We start from the raw sequence: 22,814 nt of genomic DNA, 5'->3' as shown, positions 1-22,814 counted from the left end.
TTAAGGATAAAGCTAAAAAGGCATATGGGCCCAACAATCCGAACTGATGACGGAAGTGAATGTAAAGATAATGCTTGAAACGTTTACAAGGATAAGACTAATCGATAAGAGCCCCCAAGGATGGATTCGGTTGGGTCGGAGATTTAAGGACACAATGTGTGCTAATATAAACTTTGTAAAAAGCAAAGAAAAAGTAGTAGTTGTTGTTGTTGGGTTATACAAAATTCTCGTGTTTATGTGTTATGTGGATCAGTAGCAATACAGACTTTGTTCTCCCCCACGGAAAAACTAGAAAAAAATAAAAAAATAAAAAAATAAAAAATATCTTGGCATCATGTCACCAATTTCATACTAAAGTGTATCTACAGCAACATTGAAAAACAAAATGACTCCTCACTTTAGAATAGTTGTATTATAAGATACTAGGATCATCGACTTCTAAGAATTACTGAAGTCAGTTCTATCTATGAAGAATGTTTTTTTTTTTTTTTTTTTTCTTTTTAGTTCATCTCTAATTTTAATTCTCGGAAAATCTTTTCAACGAAAAAGAAATTTAAACAAATACTCATCGTAGAGTAGAATCTACAATACAACTCTTGGAGTAGGCACTTATGTATATCAAGGGGAAGACAGTAGACCGAAAGACTCTCTTAATTGATGAATCAGCCCCCTTCCACCAAAGACGTCCACTAGCATCACTGCAAGACTCCTAACCATTGTAACAAAATAATAAAGAGAAAACTTTTTAATTTTTTAATTTATTTATTTTTTTTCTTCTTCTTCCCCACCTCGCGTGGTTTGTACACTTTTAGGTTTTGCGTCAGTTACAGAAAGCAACAACAATAGTTAAGAGACATTCACTCTTGACTGAGTTACAATGAAATTACAGAAGAAAAAGTTTTTCATAGAATTTTTTTGTTGGTGATTAAAATGCCATGTCTCAATGGAGAAGATGTAACTCTCTTGTGAGGTTGTGAAACATATAAAAAGCCTATAATCCTCGATTTGAGATTCTTTCTTTTTTTTTTTTTGTCTTTACTCTCACAAATACAATCAAAGATGTCAATTGAAAAATCTGCTGCTACTCATATCGAAGAGTTGGAAGATGCCAAAGCCAACACCTCTCATATTGAGATTGGATCAGACTTGAAAGCATCCGAAACTGAGTTAGCATCTGCTGAAATAGTGGAAGAGCCATACTATATTGACTTGCCAGAATCATTACAAAACTTAACCCAAGATGAGTTGAAACAATTGGACAAGAAAACAACAAGAAAGATTGATATACGGTTAATGCCAATGTTGATCTTTATTTACATTTTAAACTATATTGATCGTAACAACATTGCAAGTGCGAGATTGGGAGGATTGGAAAAAGATTTGGGTTTAGTTGGAAACCAATACGAAATCATCATTTCTGTATTGTTTGTTGGTTATATTTTGTTTCAAGTTCCCTCAAACATGTTGTTGAATAGATTGGGACGTCCATCTGCTTATTTGGCCGTTGTCATGACATTATGGGGAGCTATCTCAACGTGTACCGCTGCTGTCCAAAACTTTAGTGGATTGGTTGCCATTCGTGTTTTGCTTGGTGTGGTTGAGTCTGCATTCTTTTGTAGTGCTTTGATGATCTTGTCTTCTTGGTATGACAAAAAGACTTTGGCTTCAAGAAACTCGATTTTATACGCTGGTTCATTAATTAGTTCTGCTTTTAGTGGATTGTTAGCTGCTGGTATTTTGGAAATGGACGGTTTGGGAGGAGTTGAAGGATGGAGATATTTATTCATAATTGAAGGTGGTATCACAGTATTGACTGTTCCATTTGCGTACTTTGTCTTGCCTGACACTCCACACAATACAAAATTCTTGAATCAACAAGAAAAAGATATTATTCAATGGAAATTAAAGAGAGATTTGGGAAATGTTGATGACACTGACGTTGAAGCTAAAGTAAGTGATTGGGAAGGATTCAAGTTGGCTGTGAAAGATGTAAAAATGTGGATGCTTTGTGGTATGCACAGTTTCTTGGTTGCTGCTTGTGGTGTCACTAATTTCTTCCCTACAATTGTTGGTACCTTGAATTTTAACCACACAATCACCTTGTGTTTGACTGCTCCACCTTACGTTGTTGCCGTTGTTGTTACATACTTTTGGGCAAGACATGCGGACAAAACTGGTGAAAGAACATTGCATGTTATTATCCCATTGGTGTTTGCTTTAGTTGCATTTATCATTGCCGTGGCAACATTGAATACTGGTGCTAGATACTTTAGTATGGTTCTTATGATTCCAAGTTTATATTCAGCATTTGTGGTCATATTAACGTGGATTTCAAACTCGTGTCCTAGACCGCCAGCGAAAAGAGCTGTTGCCATTGCTTTGGTCAATTGTTTGAGTAACTCAACCTCAATTTGGAACTCATACTTGTATCCATCTAGTGATGGACCTCGTTATATCAAGGCTATGAGTTGCAACATTGCCTTCCTTGTTTTATCGATACTTTTTGTGATACTATTGAGAGTCAGATTGATGGTATTGAATAAGAAGATTGAAAGAGGTACCATGGACTGGCAAAAGGAATTGGGTAAAGGTAACGATGGATCAAAGATTTCAGCAGATTTTAGATACTTATATTAGAAAAAGCATTTGATATGTTTTACGTAATGAGAACGATAATGATATTGATGTCATAATTTTACTACAGGTAATCTTCTCTATTCCAAAATCTATCTACTGGCTAAAGCCAATCTTGCCCTTGTTTACAAGCAGGCTACTGTTTTCCTCTTTAAACACTCAAATTAATGGAAGACGATTTCCCTATTTACCCCTCCCCCTCTCCACCCTTTCAACAACTCTTCCCTCCACATGTTACCTTATGAAATGAGGAGAGATTGGACAAGAATAATAATAATAATAATAATGGCCAATTTAAGGTTTCAGACCAAGTTTCGCCCCTTGCAAAGTGCGCAATATACTACAAATCCGTGTGTACACACTCTCTCTCTCTAACACCATTCATTAAACATGAAAGTTTGTGCAAATGTAGCACACTGATTGACTAAGGAATGTAATAGTAGAGCACTCTTAGGTCAGAGATGTCTAGCATATGTCTAGATGTGAACAATATCGGGGGAATGTGATTTGATTGCGTCCACCCCTCGTATCAACTTCAAGGCGTAAGCGGCTTACTTTTATCAGCGGCTGTCTCTTATCTAGTGTTAAGTTCTGAAACCTAATATCCCATATTATATATCAGTGTCGCGAAATTCAACAAAAATTTTGACTGAGGACAATGCGATTTCTTAACCCATCCATCACTTTGCTTTCACATCACAAAAGACAACAGCGACATGTCATCGTGAATTACTCCATTTGAATGAGGCTACCTATATTGATCAAGTGGAATGATACAGTCAGATTGACTGGTTTTTCAAATACTGACTCTATTAAAGTTTGGTTATTTTTTTTTTTTGTCTATCAAATACCCCACGTTCCAGAATAGCCTTTGCAAAATTTTGAGGTGGAGAGACAAAGTATATGAGCTCGGAGTTAAAAGAGATAAGATTAGCGTTGATGCTTCTTCGTCGTTCTAGCTGTATCGACCTTACAATGCCCCCGAGATAATTGCGTGTGCAATCGTCCGTTGGTTAGGCAGAGGGTAGAAGAGCCTCGAAAAAGGCGTCTTATCTGCAGCAAGTAGGGGACGAGCTTTTTATCTCCACAACACTATTTAAGGTTTAATCTGCGATCTATTATTTTAATGGGAATAGGTTCCACTAGCCTGTGGATATGGATGTTTGCCCCCGCTCGAGCTGTATTTCCCCAGCTATAAATAGGCGGTCATGAGAGCTTGATGTGCTTCAAAAGTGTATTACATTCCTTCCATTTCATATTCATCATTTACATTTGCAGTCAGATGTCAACTGAAAATAATCCTACCACTATCAATACCGAGAAGAAGCTTCTGGAGGAACCTGATGTCTCTCTAGTTGCAGAGGATGATGTCTCACGGTCGTCCCAAAATGAAGCCTCCGAGGAGTTAAAGAAGGTGGATTCGAATGCGGTTGAGGAGAACAATTATTATACTAATTTACCAGAATCATTGCAACACTTGACTCATGATGAATTAAAGGCGTTGGAAAAGACAGCAATAAGAAAAGTTGATTGGAGATTACTTCCCATGATGGCGTTTATCTATATTTTGAATTTCCTTGACAGAAACAACATTGCCAGTGCAAGATTGGGTAGCTTGGAAAAGGACTTGAATTTACAAGGAAATCAGTATCAAGTGTGTATTTCGATTTTATTTGTCGGCTACATCTTGTTTCAAATTCCCGGTAACATGATTTTGAATAAAGTTGGTCGTCCTTCAATTTTTGTTTCCGTTGTCTTGTTTGGATGGGGAGCTTGTGCCACGGCAATGGGAGGTGTACAAAACTACGCCGGGTTGGCAGCCACACGTGTGTTTCTTGGTGTTGCAGAGTCGGCTTTCTTTGGTGGAGCTTTAATGATTTTATCCTTATGGTATGATAAGAAGACGTTGGCGTCTCGTAACTCGCTTTTGTTTATTGGAAATCCACTTAGTGCAGCTTTCAGTGGGTTATTAGCTGCTGGGTTCTTGAAGATGGATGGAATGGCCGGCATTGCTGGATGGAGATGGTTGTTTATCATTGAAGGTGGTATCACTGTGTTGACAGTCCCATTTGCTTATTTCATCTTGCCCGATAAGCCAGCAAACACCAAGTTTTTGAATGCAATGGAAAAGGAGATTATCCAGTGGAAGCTAAGACGTGATTTGGGTGATGTGGATCATTCAGATACTGAAGCCAGAGTTACTACATGGGAAGGATTCAAGTTGGCTATAAAGGATGTTAAGATGTGGATGATTTGTGGCCAAGTGAGTTTTTTGGCTGCTTCGAAAGGTATAACCAATTTCTTCCCTACTATTGTCGCCACATTAAACTACAGTTCTACAGTAACATTGATTTTGACTGCTCCGCCATATCTATTGGTTGTTCCAGTATCGTATTATTGGGCGAAACATGCTGATAAAACAGGAGAGAGAACGTTCCACATTATCATTACGTTGGCTTTATTAGCTGTGTCTTATGTGCTTGTTGTCGCAACTACTAATTTTGGTGCAAGGTACTTTGGAATGGTGTTGATGATGCCCACATCACTTTCGGCTTATGTTATTGCGATGACGTGGATGTCCAATACCTGCCCCAGACCTCCGGCAAAAAGAGCGGTTGCTCTTGCCTTGATGATTGGATTGTGCAATTCACCATTCACTTGGACTCCATTTTTGTATCCAACCAATGACGGACCTCGTTACACAAAAGCCATGGTTTGTAATATGGCCTTTGCAGTATTGTCTATGGTGTTGGTCATATTGTTGAGAATAAGATTGATGATGTTGAACAAGAGGATTGCTAATGGAACTATGAATTGGCAGAAAGAGTTAGGAAAGGGTAACGATGGATCTAAGATTGATGCTGATTTTAGATACTTATATTGAGATATAATAAATGAGGATATGAACTTGAATATGAAGGATATAGCCGTGATCTCTGACTGCAAATAATCACTAGTCTGTGGTGACGTATTAGTTGCTTACAACTCTCTTATCAGCTCTAGCAGGGCTCCTCTCAAGTTTCAGATTTATTTTTATTTAACCTTTCTGGTTCTCCCCACCCAAATCTCCTTCCAAATCGAAGCATTTTTATAAATCTGCAGAGAATTAAAATATTTGATGACAAAAAATATCCTTCTTTTGGGGAAAATAACAACACAAATACCAACTCAGTATCCATAGAGTATCATGCAACGGACAATCAAGAACTTTTTGAATGGACTTATAATCTCGTTGTTTGCACAATAGTCAGCTTGTATGTTTATAATATTTGGTCTTGAATCTTTTGAGATTCCATTTTTGAGTTATTCCCGTTCAAACCCGGGTGATGCATTATTATCTTGGCTAGGCCAAGCTTTAATCTCCGCTTCGCACATACGGCTAATTGCGTTATGATAGTACGGGTCTTTGCTGTTTTGTTTACATTTCGATGAGTACCATGGATAAGCTTTTTGGTGTCCATATCACGCAAGTTTTTGGTCACTTACTTGATAAAGTTATCGCATTGACGCCTTAGCTGGTCCCGATTTATACATGATTAAGTGATATTATCTTACCTGTTCTACTGATCAATTTCCAAGCCAGGTGAGGTCGTTTCTTTATGTGACTCAAGTCCACTCTACTATTTTCACATCAGGGTGCTGGCTAAAAATGGGGGGGGGGTCAATTGTGGGGCAGTCAAATTGCATCTCTAAAAAAGAATTACCTAAGGAAGTTGATAAGCATGGCCACCCCGCATTTTGGTGGTGAGTATTATTATTTTGCAAACACTTTCAGCCGTTTTATTTTTTAGAAATCAATCAAACCATGATGCCTAGAGGGGCATCTTGTGTATGGTGGGGAACACGTTCTTTTTTTTGCGATATATAAAGAGATGAAGATCCACTTGAGTTTTGCTTCTGGTTGCAAGATCAACTAAGGACATCTTATCTACCTGCTCAATAATGTCAGCTGAGAAAGAGGCCAGATACGTTGAGGATATCAACGGGGTGCAACCAATAGTTTCTGATACCCGCAAAGATGACTACTTAATTTCAGAAAAGAATGAAGTCAGAGAGAACTTGACAGGTGCTGATTCAAACTTGACTTCTATGGAGGATGACCAACCAAAGGACCAGTATGTTAACTTGCCGGAATCATTGCAACACATGACCCAAGAAGAGTTGAAGGAATTGGACAAAAAGACAACTAGAAAAATCGATTTGAGATTGATTCCCATGTTGATGTTTATTTACATTTTGAATTTCCTTGACAGAAACAATATTGCTAATGCTAGATTGGATACTTTGGAAGCTGATTTGGGTTTGGTTGGTAATCAATACCAAGTTTGTATTTCGATTTTGTTTGTTGGTTACATCTTGTTCCAAGTTCCAGCTAATATGATATTGAACAAGTTTCAACGTCCATCCATCTTTTTAACCGTGGTCATGACTGTTTGGGGTGTTATTTCTACCGTAACTGGTGGTGTTCAAAACTATGCTGGATTGGCTTGTGTTCGTGTTTTCCTTGGTGTTGCTGAATCGGCCTTCTTTTGTAGTTCCTTGATGATGTTGTCAATGTGGTATGATAAGAAATCCTTAACTACAAGAAATATGCTTTTGTTTGCAGGAAATCCACTTAGTTCTGCATTCAGTGGATTATTGGCCGCTGGTATCTTGAAAATGAGTGGTGTAGCTGGAGTTGCCGGATGGAGATGGTTGTTTATTCTTGAGGGAGGTATTACCGTCGTCGCTGTTCCATTTGCTTATTTTGTCTTGCCAGATAAGCCAGCTAACACCAAGTTTTTGTCTCAAGAAGAGAAGGATATTATTATGTGGAAATTAAGACAGGATTTGGGTGATGTTGGTGATTCTGATGCTGAAGCAAAAGTTACCACGTGGCAAGGTTTCAAGTTGGCTATTAAGGACGAGAAAATGTGGATGGTTACTGGTCAATTGAGTCTTTTGGTTTGTGCTTGTGGTATTCTTAACTTTTTCCCAACCATTGTCGCTACTTTGAATTTCCCAACCACCATCACTTTGGTTTTGACTGCACCTCCATTTTTACTTGCTGTTCCCGTTTCCTATTACTGGTGTAGACATGCTGATAAGAGTGGAGAAAGAACATTCCATATTCTCATCCCATTGTCCATAGCTACCATATCGTTTGTGATTCCTGTTGCCACAACCAATTTTGCTGCAAGATACTTTAGTTACTGTATTATGATTCCAGGTATTATCGGTGCTTATGTGGTTATCATCACCTGGATGCCAAACTCATGTCCTAGACCACCTGCAAAGAGAGCTGTTTCAATTGCTTTGATGATTGGATTGAGTAACTCTCCATACACATGGACTGCCTTCTTATACCCAGCAAGTGATGGTCCACGTTATATCAAAGGTATGAGTTGTAACATTGCTTTCTCGGTCATGGCAATGATTTTGGTTATTTTGTTGAGAATTAGATTGAAGCAATTGAACAAGAAGATTGAGAATGGTACTATGAATTGGCAAAAGGAATTGGGAGAGGGTAATGATGGCTCCAAGATTTCTGCTGATTTTAGATACTTGTATTAGATTTCATCAAGGATATATAGTTTATGAATTGAAAGACTTAATTATTGAGTGCTATCGTAAGTTTACATGTCTCAGAGTAGTTTACAATTTGCTTTTAGCCGATTCAGTAGCGCGTACGAAGCGCAACTTGTCTTCTAATGTACATAACAGGAATGAATTACCCCCAGCTTAATTAGCCAGAAAAACAACTCGATTGAGCTTACTCAAGGTCTTCAGAAATTTGACCTACCCCTCATCTACTGTCCCCACTACAAACTATAGAAGTGCTCGCACCGGAAACCTCTTATTAGATTGTTGAGGTCTTGACTTTTAGCTGGCTGTAGAGAGAAAAATGGTACAAAAGCTGCCGCCGTGCTCCGCAGCCAAGGAATTGTTAACCTCGCAAAAATAAACTCTTTTCGAAAAGTGTAAGTAAAAAATTTCTTGTCATATCAATTCTTTTGACTCTGTGGTTAGAATATGGTTGTATTTTGTTTAAGCTTACCCCGCGTGATATTGGGCGACGCATATATCGTTGGTCTGAGAATGCACATAAAGGAAGCTCCATGATGCTGATCAAACTTTTACGAAAAGGTTTTACGAATGAGATTCCACACCAGCGCAAAAACGATAACACTAGCTTCTGCTTTTGTATTTTTGTATCATAGATAGTGGGGCAAGATAGAAGAGGGTACATGACTGTGCATTTTGGATACAAGATTATTGTCAATGGAGTCATTTCTCCTCACTAAAACGCACTCCGCTTTCACTACGGTTACTTTCGTGATAAGGCGCATACAGTTATGCCGCTCGTTGTGGAGAATTGATGCAAGTACATTAGGATTGGGTTTCAATATTTAAATGACTCGATTTCTGCTTAATTCTTTTGAGATCTCGTTTCGAAACTTTACCTCACTTTGATGACAGAGAAAATAGTTAATCCATATGATGGTGATGTTGTCACTGAGAAGACTGATGTACCCCTTATCGATGATGTCAAAGGGCCAATCATAACGCAGAAGATCTCGGTTGAAGGTGTTGATTCCAGCACTGGGTCTGAAAATGATGATGATTATTATGTTGATTTGCCGGCATCGTTACAGCACTTGACTCAAGAAGAGTTGAAAGAGCTAGACAAAAAGACAACTAGAAAAGTGGACATGAGAATGATTCCCATGTTGATGTTTATTTACATTTTAAACTATCTTGATCGTAACAACATTGCAAGTGCTAGATTGGGAAGCTTGGAAGCAGACTTGGGCTTAGTTGGTAACCAGTATCAAGTGTGTATTTCCATTTTGTTTGTTGGTTATATTTTGTTCCAAGTTCCAGCAAACATGATATTGAACAGATTTGGTCGTCCATCCATTTTCTTAACGGTTGTGATGACAACTTGGGGAGTGATTTCAACAGTCACTGGTGGAGTTCAAAACTTTGCTGGATTAGCTGCCACTCGTGTCTTTCTTGGTGTTGCGGAATCTGCCTTTTTCTGTTGCGCCTTGATGGTGTTATCCATGTGGTACGATAAAAAGTCTTTAGCTACAAGGAACTCACTTTTATTTGCTGGTTCCCTGATAAGTTCAGCATTTAGTGGTTTATTAGCTGCTGCTATTTTGGAAATGGATGGCTTGGGAGGAGTCGCTGGATGGAGATGGTTGTTTATCATTGAAGGTGGTGTCACGGTGTTGACAGTCCCATTTGCTTATTTCATCTTGCCAGACAAACCATCAAATACCAAATTTTTGAATGAAATGGAAAAGGATATTATTCAATGGAAGGTGAGAAAAGATTTGGGTAAAGTTGAAGATTCAGATGCCGAGGCAAAAGTTACTACATGGCAAGGATTTAAATTAGCAGTCAAGGATGAAAAAATGTGGATGGTTTGTGGTCAAGTAAGTTTCTTGATTATTGCTTGTGGTATTATCAATTTTTTCCCAACAATTGTTGCTACTTTGAATTTCAATCGTACAATTACATTATGCTTAACAGCTCCTCCTTATGTGCTTGCTGTTCCTGCCACATACTTTTGGGCTAGACATGCTGATAAAACAGGAGAGAGGTCTTATCATGTGGGGATTCCATTGTGTCTTGCGATGATATCTTTTATCATACCTGTTGCTACAACCAACTTTGGTGCAAGGTACTTTGCGATGGTTTTGATGATGCCAAGTTTGCTTACCACGTATGTGCTTATGATAACTTGGATGTCTAATTCATGTCCTAGACCTCCAGCAAAGAGAGCTGTTTCAATTGCCTTGATGATTGGATTGAGTAATTCGCCATACGCTTGGACACCATTTTTGTACCCCGCATCAGATGGACCACGTTATGTCAAGGCCATGAGTTGCAATATTGCAGCACTTGCATTGGCACTTAGTTTGGTGGTTTTGTTGAGAATGCGATTGATGCGTTTAAATAAAAAGATTGAGAATGGTACTATGAATTGGCAAAAGGAATTGGGAGAGGGTAACGATGGTTCGAAGATTGATCCTGACTTTAGATATTTGTATTAGAGATAGACTCTGTATAGTTATGAATGCTATGAATTATGACAGAAGTATCTAGGTGATATTTTGGTAGCGTATTACGAGGATATGGCAAAAGAAAAAAAAAATTGGCGACAAAGACATCTCATCGAGATTCAATACTTGACAAAGCCGGCACCAACAACAACAACAACACAACTTACAGCCACAATGTCGTCGGATGATATGAAAATAGATGAGACGGAGCAAGTAGAAGAAATAGAATACGATGCCGATAAGATAAAGATGCTCCCTGGTGCATCTGAAGATGGGTCATCAGCTTCGTTTCAGATATTAGAAGAAGATCACACATTGGGTAACGCTTTACGTTATATTATCATGAAGAACCCGGAGGTTGAGTTTTGTGGGTACAGTATACCACATCCTAGTGAAAATAAGATGAATATTAGAATACAGACGTATGGTAACATTTCGGCTGTGGAAGCTTTACATCAAGGATTGGATAACTTGAGTGAGCTTTGTGGCGTTGTTGAAGAAAAGTTTGAGCAAAGGTTGAAGGAAGGGAATTTCACCCATGAGGATGCTTGAATGAAGATGCAAAGAAGTTGGGGTTTGTTCGGACCTAAGTGGAGCCTTAGCCGCTATTGTTTATAGGATATAGAAGCTGCAAATATATACACAATTACAAGACGTCGATAAGTGATAACTCACTTGAACACTGGTTTAAGAGACGAGCCAGCAATTCAGTAAGATCAATTGAGACAACACATGATCAGACAAATCATCTCTTTTTATGGTAATTTACATAGTCCAATCTTGAGTTAGTTCAGAGACTCGATATTTACCTAAGGCGTATCCTTCTCTTCCCTTCTCTTCACAGACCAGTTCTTCATCCTTCGAATCAACTCAACCGATTCGATCCACCTTTTGTGTAATGTCTCACCCATGCGATGCGTTTGAGCAAAAATGAAAAAAAGAAATTTCTCAAAAGGGAGAGAGAAAGAAGAGAAGAGTAAGAAGGGAGAAAACAAACGAAAAGAAAAAAATTTCCCACTTCCCATCCCTTTTTTCTTTTCTTTCCATAACACTTTTTGATTTAACCTTTAACTAATCAATCAAACGACAACTCATTAAACAAAACAAAAGAATACAATGTCGTACAATAACGGAGGTTACAGAGGTGGCTCAGATGGTTACTCCAACGGAGGAGGATTTGGTGGTGGTAGTAGAGGTGGCTCAAGAGGTGGCTACGGTGGTGGTTCAAGAGATGGCGGCTTCGGTGGAAGAGGCGGTGGATACGGTGGTGGATCCAGAGATGGTGGCTTCGGTGGCAGAGGTGGTGGCGGCTTCGGCGGAAGAGGTGGTGGATTCGGTGGAAGAGACGGTGGCTTTGGAGGAAGAGGTGGTGGAAGATTCAACGATGCTCCAAGACAAGAATTGGGTGTCCCAGAATGGGACCTTGAACAATTGCCAAAATTTGAAAAGAACTTTTACACCGAACATCCAGATGTCGCAGCTAGATCAGATGCTGATATCGCGGCTTTTAGAAATGAAAATGAAATGAGTGTTCAAGGACATGATATTCCACATCCAATCACTTCTTTCGATGAAGCTGGTTTCCCTGATTACGTTTTGAATGAATTAAAAGCACAAGGATTCCCAAAGCCAACTGGTATTCAATGTCAAGGTTGGCCAATGGCTTTGAGTGGTAGAGATATGGTTGGTATTGCTGCCACTGGTTCAGGTAAAACCTTGTCGTATTGTTTACCTGGTATTGTTCACATTAATGCTCAACCATTGTTGAAGCCAGGTGATGGTCCAATTGTTTTAGTTTTGGCACCTACAAGAGAATTGGCATGTCAAATCCAAACTGAATGTAGTAAATTTGGTTCATCGTCGAGAATCAGAAACACCTGTGTTTACGGTGGTGCTCCAAAAGGTCCACAAGTTAGAGACTTGGCCAAGGGTGTTGAAATTTGTATTGCCACCCCAGGTAGATTAATTGATATGTTGGAAGGTGGAAAGACCAACTTGAAGAGAGTTACTTATTTGGTATTGGATGAAGCTGATAGAATGTTGGATATGGGATTTGAACCACAAATTAGAAAGATTGTTGACCAAATCAGACCTGATCGTCAAACTTTGATGTGGTCTGCTACTTGGCCAAAAGAAGTTCAAGCCTTGGCTAGGGACTATTTGAATGATCCAATTCAAGTCACCATTGGTTCATTAGAGTTGGCCGCTTCACACACCATTACTCAAATTGTTCAAGTTGTCAGTGAGTATCAAAAGAGAGATCAACTTATTAAATATTTGGAAAGTGCTTTAGGTGATACTTCTTCAAAAGTGTTGGTATTTGCTAGTACCAAGAGGACATGTGATGATGTTACCAGTTATTTGAGAGCTGATGGATGGCCTGCATTAGCCATTCACGGTGACAAGGAACAACATGAAAGAGACTGGGTTTTGAAGGAGTTTAGACAAGGAAGTCACTCCATTATGGTTGCAACTGATGTTGCTGCCAGAGGTATTGGTATGTATCTTTTTTCATCCAAGTGGGGAGGACAGGATCCTCTAGAGATTATTAACTTTTTACAATCTAGGAATGACACTTTTATTTCTTATGTTTTTAATATTTCAAAGGGAAACTTAGTTTGTGTTTTGGCGGGCCAATTCACAATCAAGAGGGAGAAGAAAGTGTGAACGTTTAGGAAAAAGTCAAGAAGTAATATCTTCGCCGTTTATTGAATTAGCAATGGAGGAAACAACATAAAAAAAATGGCAAAGTGGTGAGAGTTGCATATGCATTGCACAAGTGTGAGATAACCAAATGGCGCACATATTTGTTAATGAGTTCAGCAATGACTTTTCTTGTATTAGAGGAGGAGAGTGATGTTTACGACTCGCATCTTCTATATTCTTTTGTTTGAAGCAGGTTTTATTGTCCGGTACAGTTTTACTTTTCAGTTCTTGAAAAGAGTTACTGTCTTGAATGAGGATATGATGAGATGAAGCAACCTATTCTTGGAAATGCCTATTCTTTGATTCTTTGATGAATTTGAGGACGATTTTATACCTGTGTTCAAAGTACAAGATGGAAATGAAGCGTTTTTAAGAACGCTTTTTCAACAGGAGTAGTCCTTTGAGACTATTCAATTGTCATTGACTTGAAGTCAAATTATCAATATGATATGTGTGTATAGTGTGTTTTTCTTTTCATTTTGTGTGTTTAGTATATCTTCTTTCTGACTGGAGTTTCATTCTTCCTTTGTCAAACAAAAGAGGTTCAATAAATGGGTAAATGGCTTGGTGGGATGCACAGTGGTTCATATACTGGAAGCTCCCATCATCCATTCATACGTTCACATTTCGAAACTATTATTGTTTTTTAATCTCCCTGTAGTTTGTTTTCTTTTGCCTTTATAAGAGAGGAAGTCTTCGTTCCTTTCAAGTTGCAAAGAGTGATTGTGTGAATAATGTACTAACTAAGTTGTGTTTAGATGTCAAGGGTATTACACATGTTATCAATTACGATATGCCAGGAAACATTGAAGATTATGTCCACAGAATTGGTAGAACAGGAAGAGGTGGTGCTACAGGTACTGCTATTTCCTTCTTTACTGATAACAATAAGAAGTTGGGTGGAGACTTGTGCAAGATTATGAGAGAAGCTCATCAAACTGTTCCCCCTGAATTGCAAGCATATGATAGAAGAAGTTATGGAAGTCACATTAGATATGGTAGTGGCCGTGGTGGAAGAGGTGGCTTTGGAGGAAGAGGCGGTGGCCGTGGTGGTCGTGGTGGATTTGGAGGAAGAGGCGGTGGCCGTGGTGGTTACTCTTCTGGTTCCAACACTGCTCCATTAGGAAACCGTCGTTATTAAGAGCCGCGAGAGAACTGAGGTTGGGTTTTTTTCCTTAACTGCTAGTTGTCAATTTTTGTTTCTATTTCATTATTTTTGATGTGCCAATTGGGTGCTTTTTGTTTACATTTAGTCTTTCTTTTTTTAATAGATGTGTATGAGTGTATAATAGATTGAATATTTTCAGAATCGTATAAATTAGATACCTGTAGTTTGGGGTTGTTCGTGAGGGACATCTTTTTCGTGTATAACATTGGATAATATGTTGATTCTCTCTCATTTGCCAAACACTCTATAGATAAGAGAGGAAATGAATGAATTTATATACTTTAATGGTTCTAAATAAGCAGATTAAAGATATGAAAGTTACACATCACATATGTTACACGTAATAATAACAATAATAGAGGCACTTTTTTTTTGTTTTCTCACACATTTTACAAAAAAGTATAAATAGTGTTGCAAAAGTCCCACATCATCTACTCTTTTCTTCTTTGCGTTTTTATCTACTTCTCGACACGGTAAGAGCATAAGAAAATTACTTTGTTGGATTATCCGGGGAGTTTTGCTACCATGAGTAGTCATATCAAACAGTTACATGATTAAAAACCCCCTTTACTTGAAGGTAATTCACCATTTTTGGAAAAAGTGGTGATGTTACAATTGGGTATGGAGTGGGGGTTTATTCAGGATAGGTTTTTGAGTCTTGTTTTATATTATAGTTTGATGCAATATCATACACTAAGGCTCAAAAATACACTGAAAGGCTAATGATGTTACTAGTTTGTTTTTATACTTCTTTGTTGTCTAGGCAACTTATAATTGGGTATATGTACGAGTCTTCACGCTTACACCTCTTGGGAGTTTTTTAAGTTCAATGATATTTTGTCATCTGCTTCAACTCACTTTTGCAAACTTTAATTAGAATGTCAAGATCTAATGCTTAAAACAAATTTGTTATAGCTATCTTTTAATACTACGATTAAACTTATTTTATGTATAAACTATTATCAGGTGTAGATTTATCTCATTTTTGCCCATCGTGATCAAACACTTCTGTGAATTTGAAGAGTTTACTTCTATGGTTCTGGAGGGTTGACCTCTCTCTCTCTGTATGTGTTGCAAAATCAATAAAAAATATCACATGCAAATATGAGCTATGCAAAAAAGTAGTGTATTTGTGTTCAATTATTTAACACTCACAAGATCATTAAATTTCTTTCAATTGTTGTTTCTATTGTGTAATAGGAGATACAACGTATAAAGAAAAAGACATATATACATGAGTTATCCACCTATAAAGGATATACGTTACATAATGACTTGTATATGCTCCCTCTGTTCTTAAGCGTTTTCTAAAGTTGAAGTTACTAATTTGTACCAGTTGTGTATGTAGTTACATCTTATCAGAAACCAAAAGAAGAAGATGATGCGTTTTGTGTAAAGACCAACAAAAAGTTATATGCAGTATCAGTTAATATGAACTATTTTTAGTGTTACTCTTACTCTTTACTCTTCTACAAACCGAGAAGGCATAGATGCATTTTAATAAGACAGCTGTGTATTGTATCAGATACGCTCAATGGAAGTAGTGTCTAATAGTTGTAGCGTAATAGAGTGTATACCAACGTATTATTAGCTAACCCCCACATTAATAAATTAAAATCCGTTTTTTTTCGGTTTCCGGGTAAATACGTTAACTTAAACAATACATAATACATAATATAATATAACAAAAGGTTTAGTTTTGAAAAATATTTCAAATTCTAATACACTATTCTTCTTCTTCTTCTTCTTCTTTTGACTTTCTTTCTTCAAGATCAAGGTAGTAGTCAGATATCACTTCATTACACTACAATCAGTTGCTCCTCAATCTTACCAATTGCTATTTTAAAACCTACTGTAGGGAAGAGTCATTCAAAAAAAAAAAATTGAAAATTAAGCAATAGTTTACTTAATTTTTTGCTGCCACATTTCATTTTTGAATCCTAGAAAATGTCAGTTCAAACAGAAACCAGTAATAACAATCCAATGAATAATCTGGTTTCATCAAAACAGAGTGATGGTTCTGTTCCATCCAATGGATCTCCAAAAGGTATAACTTTTGCTGGTGAAACATTTGTGGTTCCAGAAACTCATGACATGTTAAAGACTTTATTTGATCCATCTTTACACAAATCTAACCTAGAATTGGCTATATTGGGTTGCTTATCTTCCAACTTACTAGTGTTTTTGATACCACTGAATCAAGCACGAATTGCAGTGTTCATTGGTTTATACATCTTCTGGAGATTGTCCTACAATTTTGGTATTGGTTGGTTATTGCAACAACAATCAAACAACAACTTGTTGGTAACTTGGGCTAAGGATGGGAAATTGTTTGATACCAAGAATAACCTGTTTTGGGCAAAATTAGTTCAAAATGAAGTCAAATCTCAACGTGGTAAAGACTATGTAATATCATCATTACCTATTGAGTTCAATACTTGGCTTGTATTTAGAAAATTTGTTGATTTGATCTTGATGTCCGACTTTGTCACTTTTTGTTGTGTGGTTTACACTTGTTCAGTAGCTAATGCAGAGGATTTTTCCAATACTTGGTCGGTTTACCTAAGAATAATCGTTGGTTTGAGTTTAATCTTGTTTAACTTGTGGGTAAAAGTTAATGCTCATAATACAATTAAAGATTATGCTTGGTATTGGGGGGATTTCTTTTTCAGACAAATCAATAATGAGGAATTGATTTTTGATGGGGTATTTGAAATGGTGCCACATCCAATGTACTCAGTAGGGTATGTTGGTTACTATGGATTTGCATTAATTGCTAAATCTTACACGGTTTTGGCAATTTCCATTTTTGGTCATTTTTTGCAAATGATTTTCCTTCATTATATTGAAAATCCTCATATCGACAAGATTTATGGTCCTTCTAAGAATGAGATAAATTTGATTAAAATCTTGAAGTTAAAAGATTTGAAACATTTTGAAAATATGCCACCATTAGTTGGGTTCTACAACTTCAATTGGATGAGAGCTAGTGATGTATTGAATTTGATTTTAATCTCCACTTATGGTGTTATCATCCCATTGTTGTCAAGAAATTCCTACAAGTTGTTCTTTGCCTTGTGTGTGGCAACAAAGTTGTTTGAAAGTTTCTTTATCAATACAATGTTGATTTTACAAAGTTATTCCAAATACTTCACCAAATGGTGTCTTTCAAATGATATTCCAGTTGATAAATCATTAAACAATTGGGCAATTTTATACAACTCATTGATCAACTTGACATACTCATCTTTATTTGGTATGAATTTAACACATGTTCTTCAAGGAACTACTGATGTTCTTTTCCATGATTTCTTCTACTTGAGAGTGTTTATTGGATGTTTATTGATTGTGACTCAAACTTGGATCAATGCCTCCATAATTGATCTGATTGGATACTTTGGTTACTTTTACGGTGATTTCTTTATTCCTAAATCACAAAATTTGACTAAAGCCGGTGTTTATCGTTACTTGAACAACCCTGAACAAATCTTTGGTGTATGTGGAGTAATGGGTGTTTTCATTATATGGCCAACGTTTGAAAATATTGTCTGTTGTATTTTGTGGGTTGCAAACAATTTTATTCGTATCAATTTTATTGAAAAGACTCATATGCTTAGAGTTTATGGCGAACAGGAAGTTAATCAAGATTCTGGAGTAACTAAAACTTTTAAAAAACATTTGATTCCAGATGTTATTCAAAGAAGAATTAGCAATGATGAACCTATGAGAAGAAGAAGAAGTAATCCTGGATCAAGTATTGCTGAATCATTTGAAAATTTCATTAAAGATTTACAAAACTCCAAGGTTAAATTATCAAAGCAGAAATTGATTGAATTATCACAAAATTTATCATTTGCCAATTCAGATTATAAATTGACCCTTCCTGGTTTAAGTGTTGATCCAACAACCAATTCCAAATATATTAGTATTGGAACACCAATTCAAGTCAATTGGCAATCACCAGCAGCTACACATTCGCCAAAGGATTGGATTGGATTGTACAAGATTCTGCAAACTTCATATTCGAGAAACAAGACGCTACTTTCCTCATCAGGTAGATGGAATAATTGTGAAACTCCCATTGGATCACTTACATTTTCCAAAGAGAAATTGTTTTGGGAACAAGGCGTTTACGAAGTGAGGTATCATTTAGATGGTGGGCATGATGTTGCGTACATTTCTGAACCATTTGAAATCAAATCTCAACATATTGATGTACCTAGTGAAGAATCATTATTGGATGAATTTGCCTTGGAGTTGAAGAGTAAAGTATTTGATAAAGTACTTGATATTGAGTCGATTGACACTTCAATACAATCGATAGCTACAGCAATGGACACTAACGTTTTGGAATTGTATCAATTGTTGAGTTCAATTGTTTCGCAAGCTACAAATATTCGTATTAGTTCAAAAATTTTCCTCAATCATGATAATATTTCGATAAAGGACGTGGCAAAGAGATTATATGAGATTAACCAAATTCTTAGTGGTTTATCATACGACTTGTCTGTTAAAAAGAATCAATAAAGATAAGTATAGAGCATTTTGTATTTCAGTTGTATATAAACGAAATAAGCATAGCCTAATCCTCTCTCCTCTTCACTTCTCTAGTTGAATGACTTTAATAGATATGAATTGAAATTAGCTCTAATCAATTTTGACATTTTGCAACATTCATCAATCATCTTCTCCATTTGCAACTCAGTCATTCCTTCATCATTTACGCCACCTTCAAACCAACATCCAACAATCTCATCATTCTTCATATTCATAAAACTAACCAACGCATAAACTCCGCCATCACTTCCGTCACCTTTTCCTTGTTTATCATCTAAATCCTGTCCAATGAGGACTTGTCCACTAGACGTCAACTTCACAACTCCACTAGTTACAACATCGCGAATTTCAATCCCAGCGTCAATGATCGCCAAGCTTGAAACGACAACGATCCATTGCATAAGCCACAACATCCCGCTTAGTCCATTACATCTAGCATCAGTAGTTATGATACTCACTTGTAAATCAATTGTAGATTTGGGGTATTTCAGCAATAATATGCTTGGTAAGAGACACGTTTCTAAATATGAGCTGTATTTGTGTTCGATTGGAGTCATGCCTGTCCTGTAGCCAGATGCGCTAGACGTATCTCTTCCGCCGCTACTGGTGGGGTTGGTATTGCTTGTATCATTGAAAATGTCAGATTGTGGTTGTGAAACATGTGGGAGAAATTTGGTCTCGACGCTAACACTAGCCTTGTCGATGAATGAGCCTCGGATTGGGCGTGGACCAAATACTGATACTTGTATGATGGTCGTTTCATTTATTTCCAAGTATGCTGATCCATTGGAGTTTGCAATTAGACCGTGTTTGAGAAAGAATTGTGGTACTTGGTTTGATGAGGAGGAGGATGACGATGATGATGAAGGTGCTGTACTTGATGATGTGTTATCGTTGTATGAAGGAATATTTGGTGCGAATGTGTTTACTGGACCTGTTATTCTTCGTCTATCGCTCATTTTATGATGCTGCTGGTTTGGTGTGTGTATCTATTGAAAAGAGGTGTCTGAGAGATGAGATTTTTTTTTCGCCAAAAATTTGGTTGCACCAAAGCGACCCCTCTACACCAATGTCTTCTACTCTATTATAAGTTTATCACTCTAATTGTATAAATACGAATCATCTAAAGCTCTTTCTACTCCCTTGAACAGTCTCTTCCAAAAGCATACACCTTCAACCAATCAATACAAATCAAAACTTGATTCTTCACCGAAAGACACATGTAAATATACGCCGATCTCCAAAACAAATACGTCAAATTACCACCCGTGGACACATTAGACCAAGATCCCCAAGCCAAATCAGCAACTGCTTTTTCACTTCCAATATAAGCCAAGGACCCTTGATAGTTGTATACGAAATGAGGTAAATTTGCTTCTAATCTAGCAGCTCTAGTTTTCAAAGTTTCTGAAGCATTTGCACCATCGTGATCAATCTTGTATTTCAAACTAGCTAATTTTTGTAACTTGTTAAAATAGTTGGCCAAGTAGTCACCTTGTTGATGTGCAACTTGGGCCGTTGGTGGATACTTGGTGAATGTACAATCACCAAGAGCAAAAATGTTTGATGATCCTTGCAACTTCAAAAACTTGTCAACAAGGAATCCACGTTTGGCGTTCTTCTGTTCTGGTACTTTTTGCATCAACACATGAGTGAAGCTTCTGGTGGCGTTACCTGTGGCCCATATAAGCATTCCATAGGGAACAATTTCAGTTTCTTTTGTGTCTTTATGGAATACAGTGCAATATTTATCATCAACGGAATTGATTCTAGCATTGGTGACCAAATTGATATTGGTATCTTGGAAAACTTGATTAGTATACTCAACTAATTGAGGACTGAATGTATGCAACACTTTAGGTTGAGATTCCACCAAAGTCACTTTTAAATCTTTGGCTACCTCAGGCATCCATTTTTTCAAATCTTGATCAATATAATCTTGGATTTCACCAGCAGCTTCAACTCCTGTGGGACCACCACCACATACAATCACATGTAATAACCGTTTACGGTCTTTATCGTCCTTGGGCAACAAATTGGCTGCTTCGACAAGATCGATCAAGGTCTTTTTAATCCTCATTGAGTCACCGACTTCTTTAACAAATGTTGAATGTTGAGCAACTCCAGGTAATCCAAATGTCGAAGGTTGAGCACCGATTCCAACCACTAAGTAATCATATTGAAGGGTAGCATTGATATATTCAAGAGTTCCATCACCGATTTTCTCTGATTTAGTTGATCCTGAACTTTCTTTTGAATGACCCGAATGTACTGTTGTTGATTGTTGGATTTTCAACGTATTAGTCTCGGGATCAATATCAACTGCTTCAGCTTCATAATAAACCACTTGTCCTTTACACAACCTCGTGATGGCCCTAACTGGTTCAATAATCGACTTCATGTCAACGGTTCCAGTAGGCACACTAGGCAATAACGGAGTAAACAAGAAATAATTTCTTGGTGAAACTAAAACAACGTTGTATAAAGTTGTATCCAAGTTCTTGAGCAATGCAACAGCTCCCCACCCGGATCCTAAAATGACCAATGTCTTTTTCCGCTCTCCAGTGGGGAAAGTGGCTGACTGTGGCTGTTGTTTACCTGGGTGCGTTTCGGCATAAATCTTGTATCCGACAAACCCAAAGAATCCAACAACTCCAAGTGCACCGGCACCAAGAGCATATTTGACCAAGTTGAGGATAAGGGACGTATAAGTTGGGTGTGGTGGTTGCGGTGGTGGCAGTGGTGGTGGAGACACAGTTGAGTACGATTTAGTGAAACGTGGTGCAGCAGATGTAGGAGCAGCAAGAGGTAAATTGAATCTTCTCGTACCTAGGGATAACCTTGCACTAGGGGTAGGTATGAACCTCCTAGTGGCAATTCTTGCAAGCATTGGAGAAACAAACGGAATTAGTATATAAGTCTAGAAGTTCTATCTTCTTTAGGAGGAAGTGATTGATCTTTCTTTTTTCGAAATTTCAACTTTTGCGCCGACTTTCAAAATTGGATCGGATTAAATCACAAATTAAGAAAAATATTGAAAATATGATAGCGATAAAAACAAAAATTGCACACGTTAACAACTGAATAGGAGTTTGGTAGTCTGTTGATAAATTGAGATAAATAAGTAAAAGTTTAAATGGAATCGTTGTTGATTTATATCTGATGGGCCAGAAAAGAAAAATCAACGGTTATAAAAGGGGACGTCTGCTTCATTATGTATGTAGCAACTCTATTCCATGTAAAGTTACACAAAACTGAAGGTCTAAGTCAAAATCCACGGAGTTAAAAAAGAAATGAAAAAATTGGAAAAGAAATAGACAAGAAGAAATGTAGTAGGAGTCTAGAATACTCTATATCTCTCATTGAAGCTTCTAGTTTTCCATATGCAGAGCTACTGGCATAGCTACTCGAACTATCTGTCCAAATACTAAGGTATTTTCATTTTTGCTATCTAATGTATCTTCATTTTAGTGGGCCGTAATGTCCGATTACGCAGTCCCATTTCTTTTTTTTTTTTTGCTTTTTGTTGGACCTGCATTGAATTAAAGAGTTCGGAATTACTTTTTCGCAAATACCGAGATCTATTAAAAACAAACTATTTCTAAACCTATACGACTTTCACTATTGTGTTGCTCTTGTTTGTAGTAGTACGGCACGAGATTTCATACGGATATCTTATATACAGCTTTAAAATA

The 22,814-nt window shown here is 37.3% G+C and overlaps 9 protein-coding genes across 9 annotated transcripts; 7 read left to right on the top strand and 2 right to left on the bottom strand. All coding sequences in view use genetic code 12, as the record gives it.

The window, feature by feature from the left end:
- Positions 1-1,059: 1,059 nt before the first annotated feature.
- On the top strand, positions 1,060-2,637 carry I9W82_000150 (uncharacterized protein; the record flags this gene model as incomplete). The annotated part of the gene is made up of 1 exon (XM_067690252.1): positions 1,060-2,637. One exon carries the CDS (start codon positions 1,060-1,062, stop codon positions 2,635-2,637), a length of 1,578 nt encoding a protein of 525 aa, XP_067550176.1.
- Positions 2,638-3,916: 1,279 nt separating this feature from the next.
- On the top strand, positions 3,917-5,518 carry I9W82_000149 (uncharacterized protein; the record flags this gene model as incomplete). The annotated part of the gene is made up of 1 exon (XM_067690240.1): positions 3,917-5,518. The coding sequence occupies one exon, from the start codon at positions 3,917-3,919 to the stop codon at positions 5,516-5,518; it is 1,602 nt and encodes a 533-aa protein (XP_067550175.1).
- A 1,058-nt stretch (positions 5,519-6,576) lies between these two features.
- Positions 6,577-8,187, top strand: I9W82_000148 (uncharacterized protein; the record flags this gene model as incomplete). The annotated part of the gene is made up of 1 exon (XM_067690229.1): positions 6,577-8,187. The coding sequence occupies one exon, from the start codon at positions 6,577-6,579 to the stop codon at positions 8,185-8,187; it is 1,611 nt and encodes a 536-aa protein (XP_067550174.1).
- Positions 8,188-9,086: 899 nt separating this feature from the next.
- I9W82_000147 (uncharacterized protein) lies at positions 9,087-10,679 on the top strand (the record flags this gene model as incomplete). The annotated part of the gene is made up of 1 exon (XM_067690218.1): positions 9,087-10,679. One exon carries the CDS (start codon positions 9,087-9,089, stop codon positions 10,677-10,679), a length of 1,593 nt encoding a protein of 530 aa, XP_067550173.1.
- A 183-nt stretch (positions 10,680-10,862) lies between these two features.
- Positions 10,863-11,240, top strand: RPC19 (DNA-directed RNA polymerase core subunit; the record flags this gene model as incomplete). The annotated part of the gene is made up of 1 exon (XM_067690207.1): positions 10,863-11,240. The coding sequence occupies one exon, from the start codon at positions 10,863-10,865 to the stop codon at positions 11,238-11,240; it is 378 nt and encodes a 125-aa protein (XP_067550172.1).
- A 564-nt stretch (positions 11,241-11,804) lies between these two features.
- DBP2 (DEAD-box ATP-dependent RNA helicase) lies at positions 11,805-14,535 on the top strand (the record flags this gene model as incomplete). Its single annotated transcript, XM_067690196.1, has 2 exons — positions 11,805-13,185; positions 14,153-14,535. 2 exons carry the CDS (start codon positions 11,805-11,807, stop codon positions 14,533-14,535), a joined length of 1,764 nt encoding a protein of 587 aa, XP_067550171.1.
- A 1,974-nt stretch (positions 14,536-16,509) lies between these two features.
- Positions 16,510-19,089, top strand: CHO2 (phosphatidylethanolamine N-methyltransferase; the record flags this gene model as incomplete). Its single annotated transcript, XM_067690185.1, has 1 exon — positions 16,510-19,089. The coding sequence occupies one exon, from the start codon at positions 16,510-16,512 to the stop codon at positions 19,087-19,089; it is 2,580 nt and encodes an 859-aa protein (XP_067550170.1).
- Positions 19,090-19,169: 80 nt separating this feature from the next.
- I9W82_000143 (exosome non-catalytic core subunit) lies at positions 19,170-20,078 on the bottom strand (the record flags this gene model as incomplete). The annotated part of the gene is made up of 1 exon (XM_067690174.1): positions 19,170-20,078. One exon carries the CDS (start codon positions 20,076-20,078, stop codon positions 19,170-19,172), a length of 909 nt encoding a protein of 302 aa, XP_067550169.1.
- A 176-nt stretch (positions 20,079-20,254) lies between these two features.
- I9W82_000142 (NDE1) lies at positions 20,255-22,009 on the bottom strand (the record flags this gene model as incomplete). Its single annotated transcript, XM_067690163.1, has 1 exon — positions 20,255-22,009. One exon carries the CDS (start codon positions 22,007-22,009, stop codon positions 20,255-20,257), a length of 1,755 nt encoding a protein of 584 aa, XP_067550168.1.
- Between the last annotated feature and the right edge of the window lie 805 nt (positions 22,010-22,814).

Source organism: Candida metapsilosis, assembly GCF_017655625.1.
Source record: "Candida metapsilosis strain BP57 chromosome Unknown scaffold1, whole genome shotgun sequence".
Taxonomy (NCBI): Eukaryota; Fungi; Ascomycota; class Pichiomycetes; order Serinales; family Debaryomycetaceae; genus Lodderomyces; species Lodderomyces metapsilosis.
Note: the sequence above shows the minus strand (reverse complement) of the source record. Positions and strands in the feature narration are given on the sequence as shown.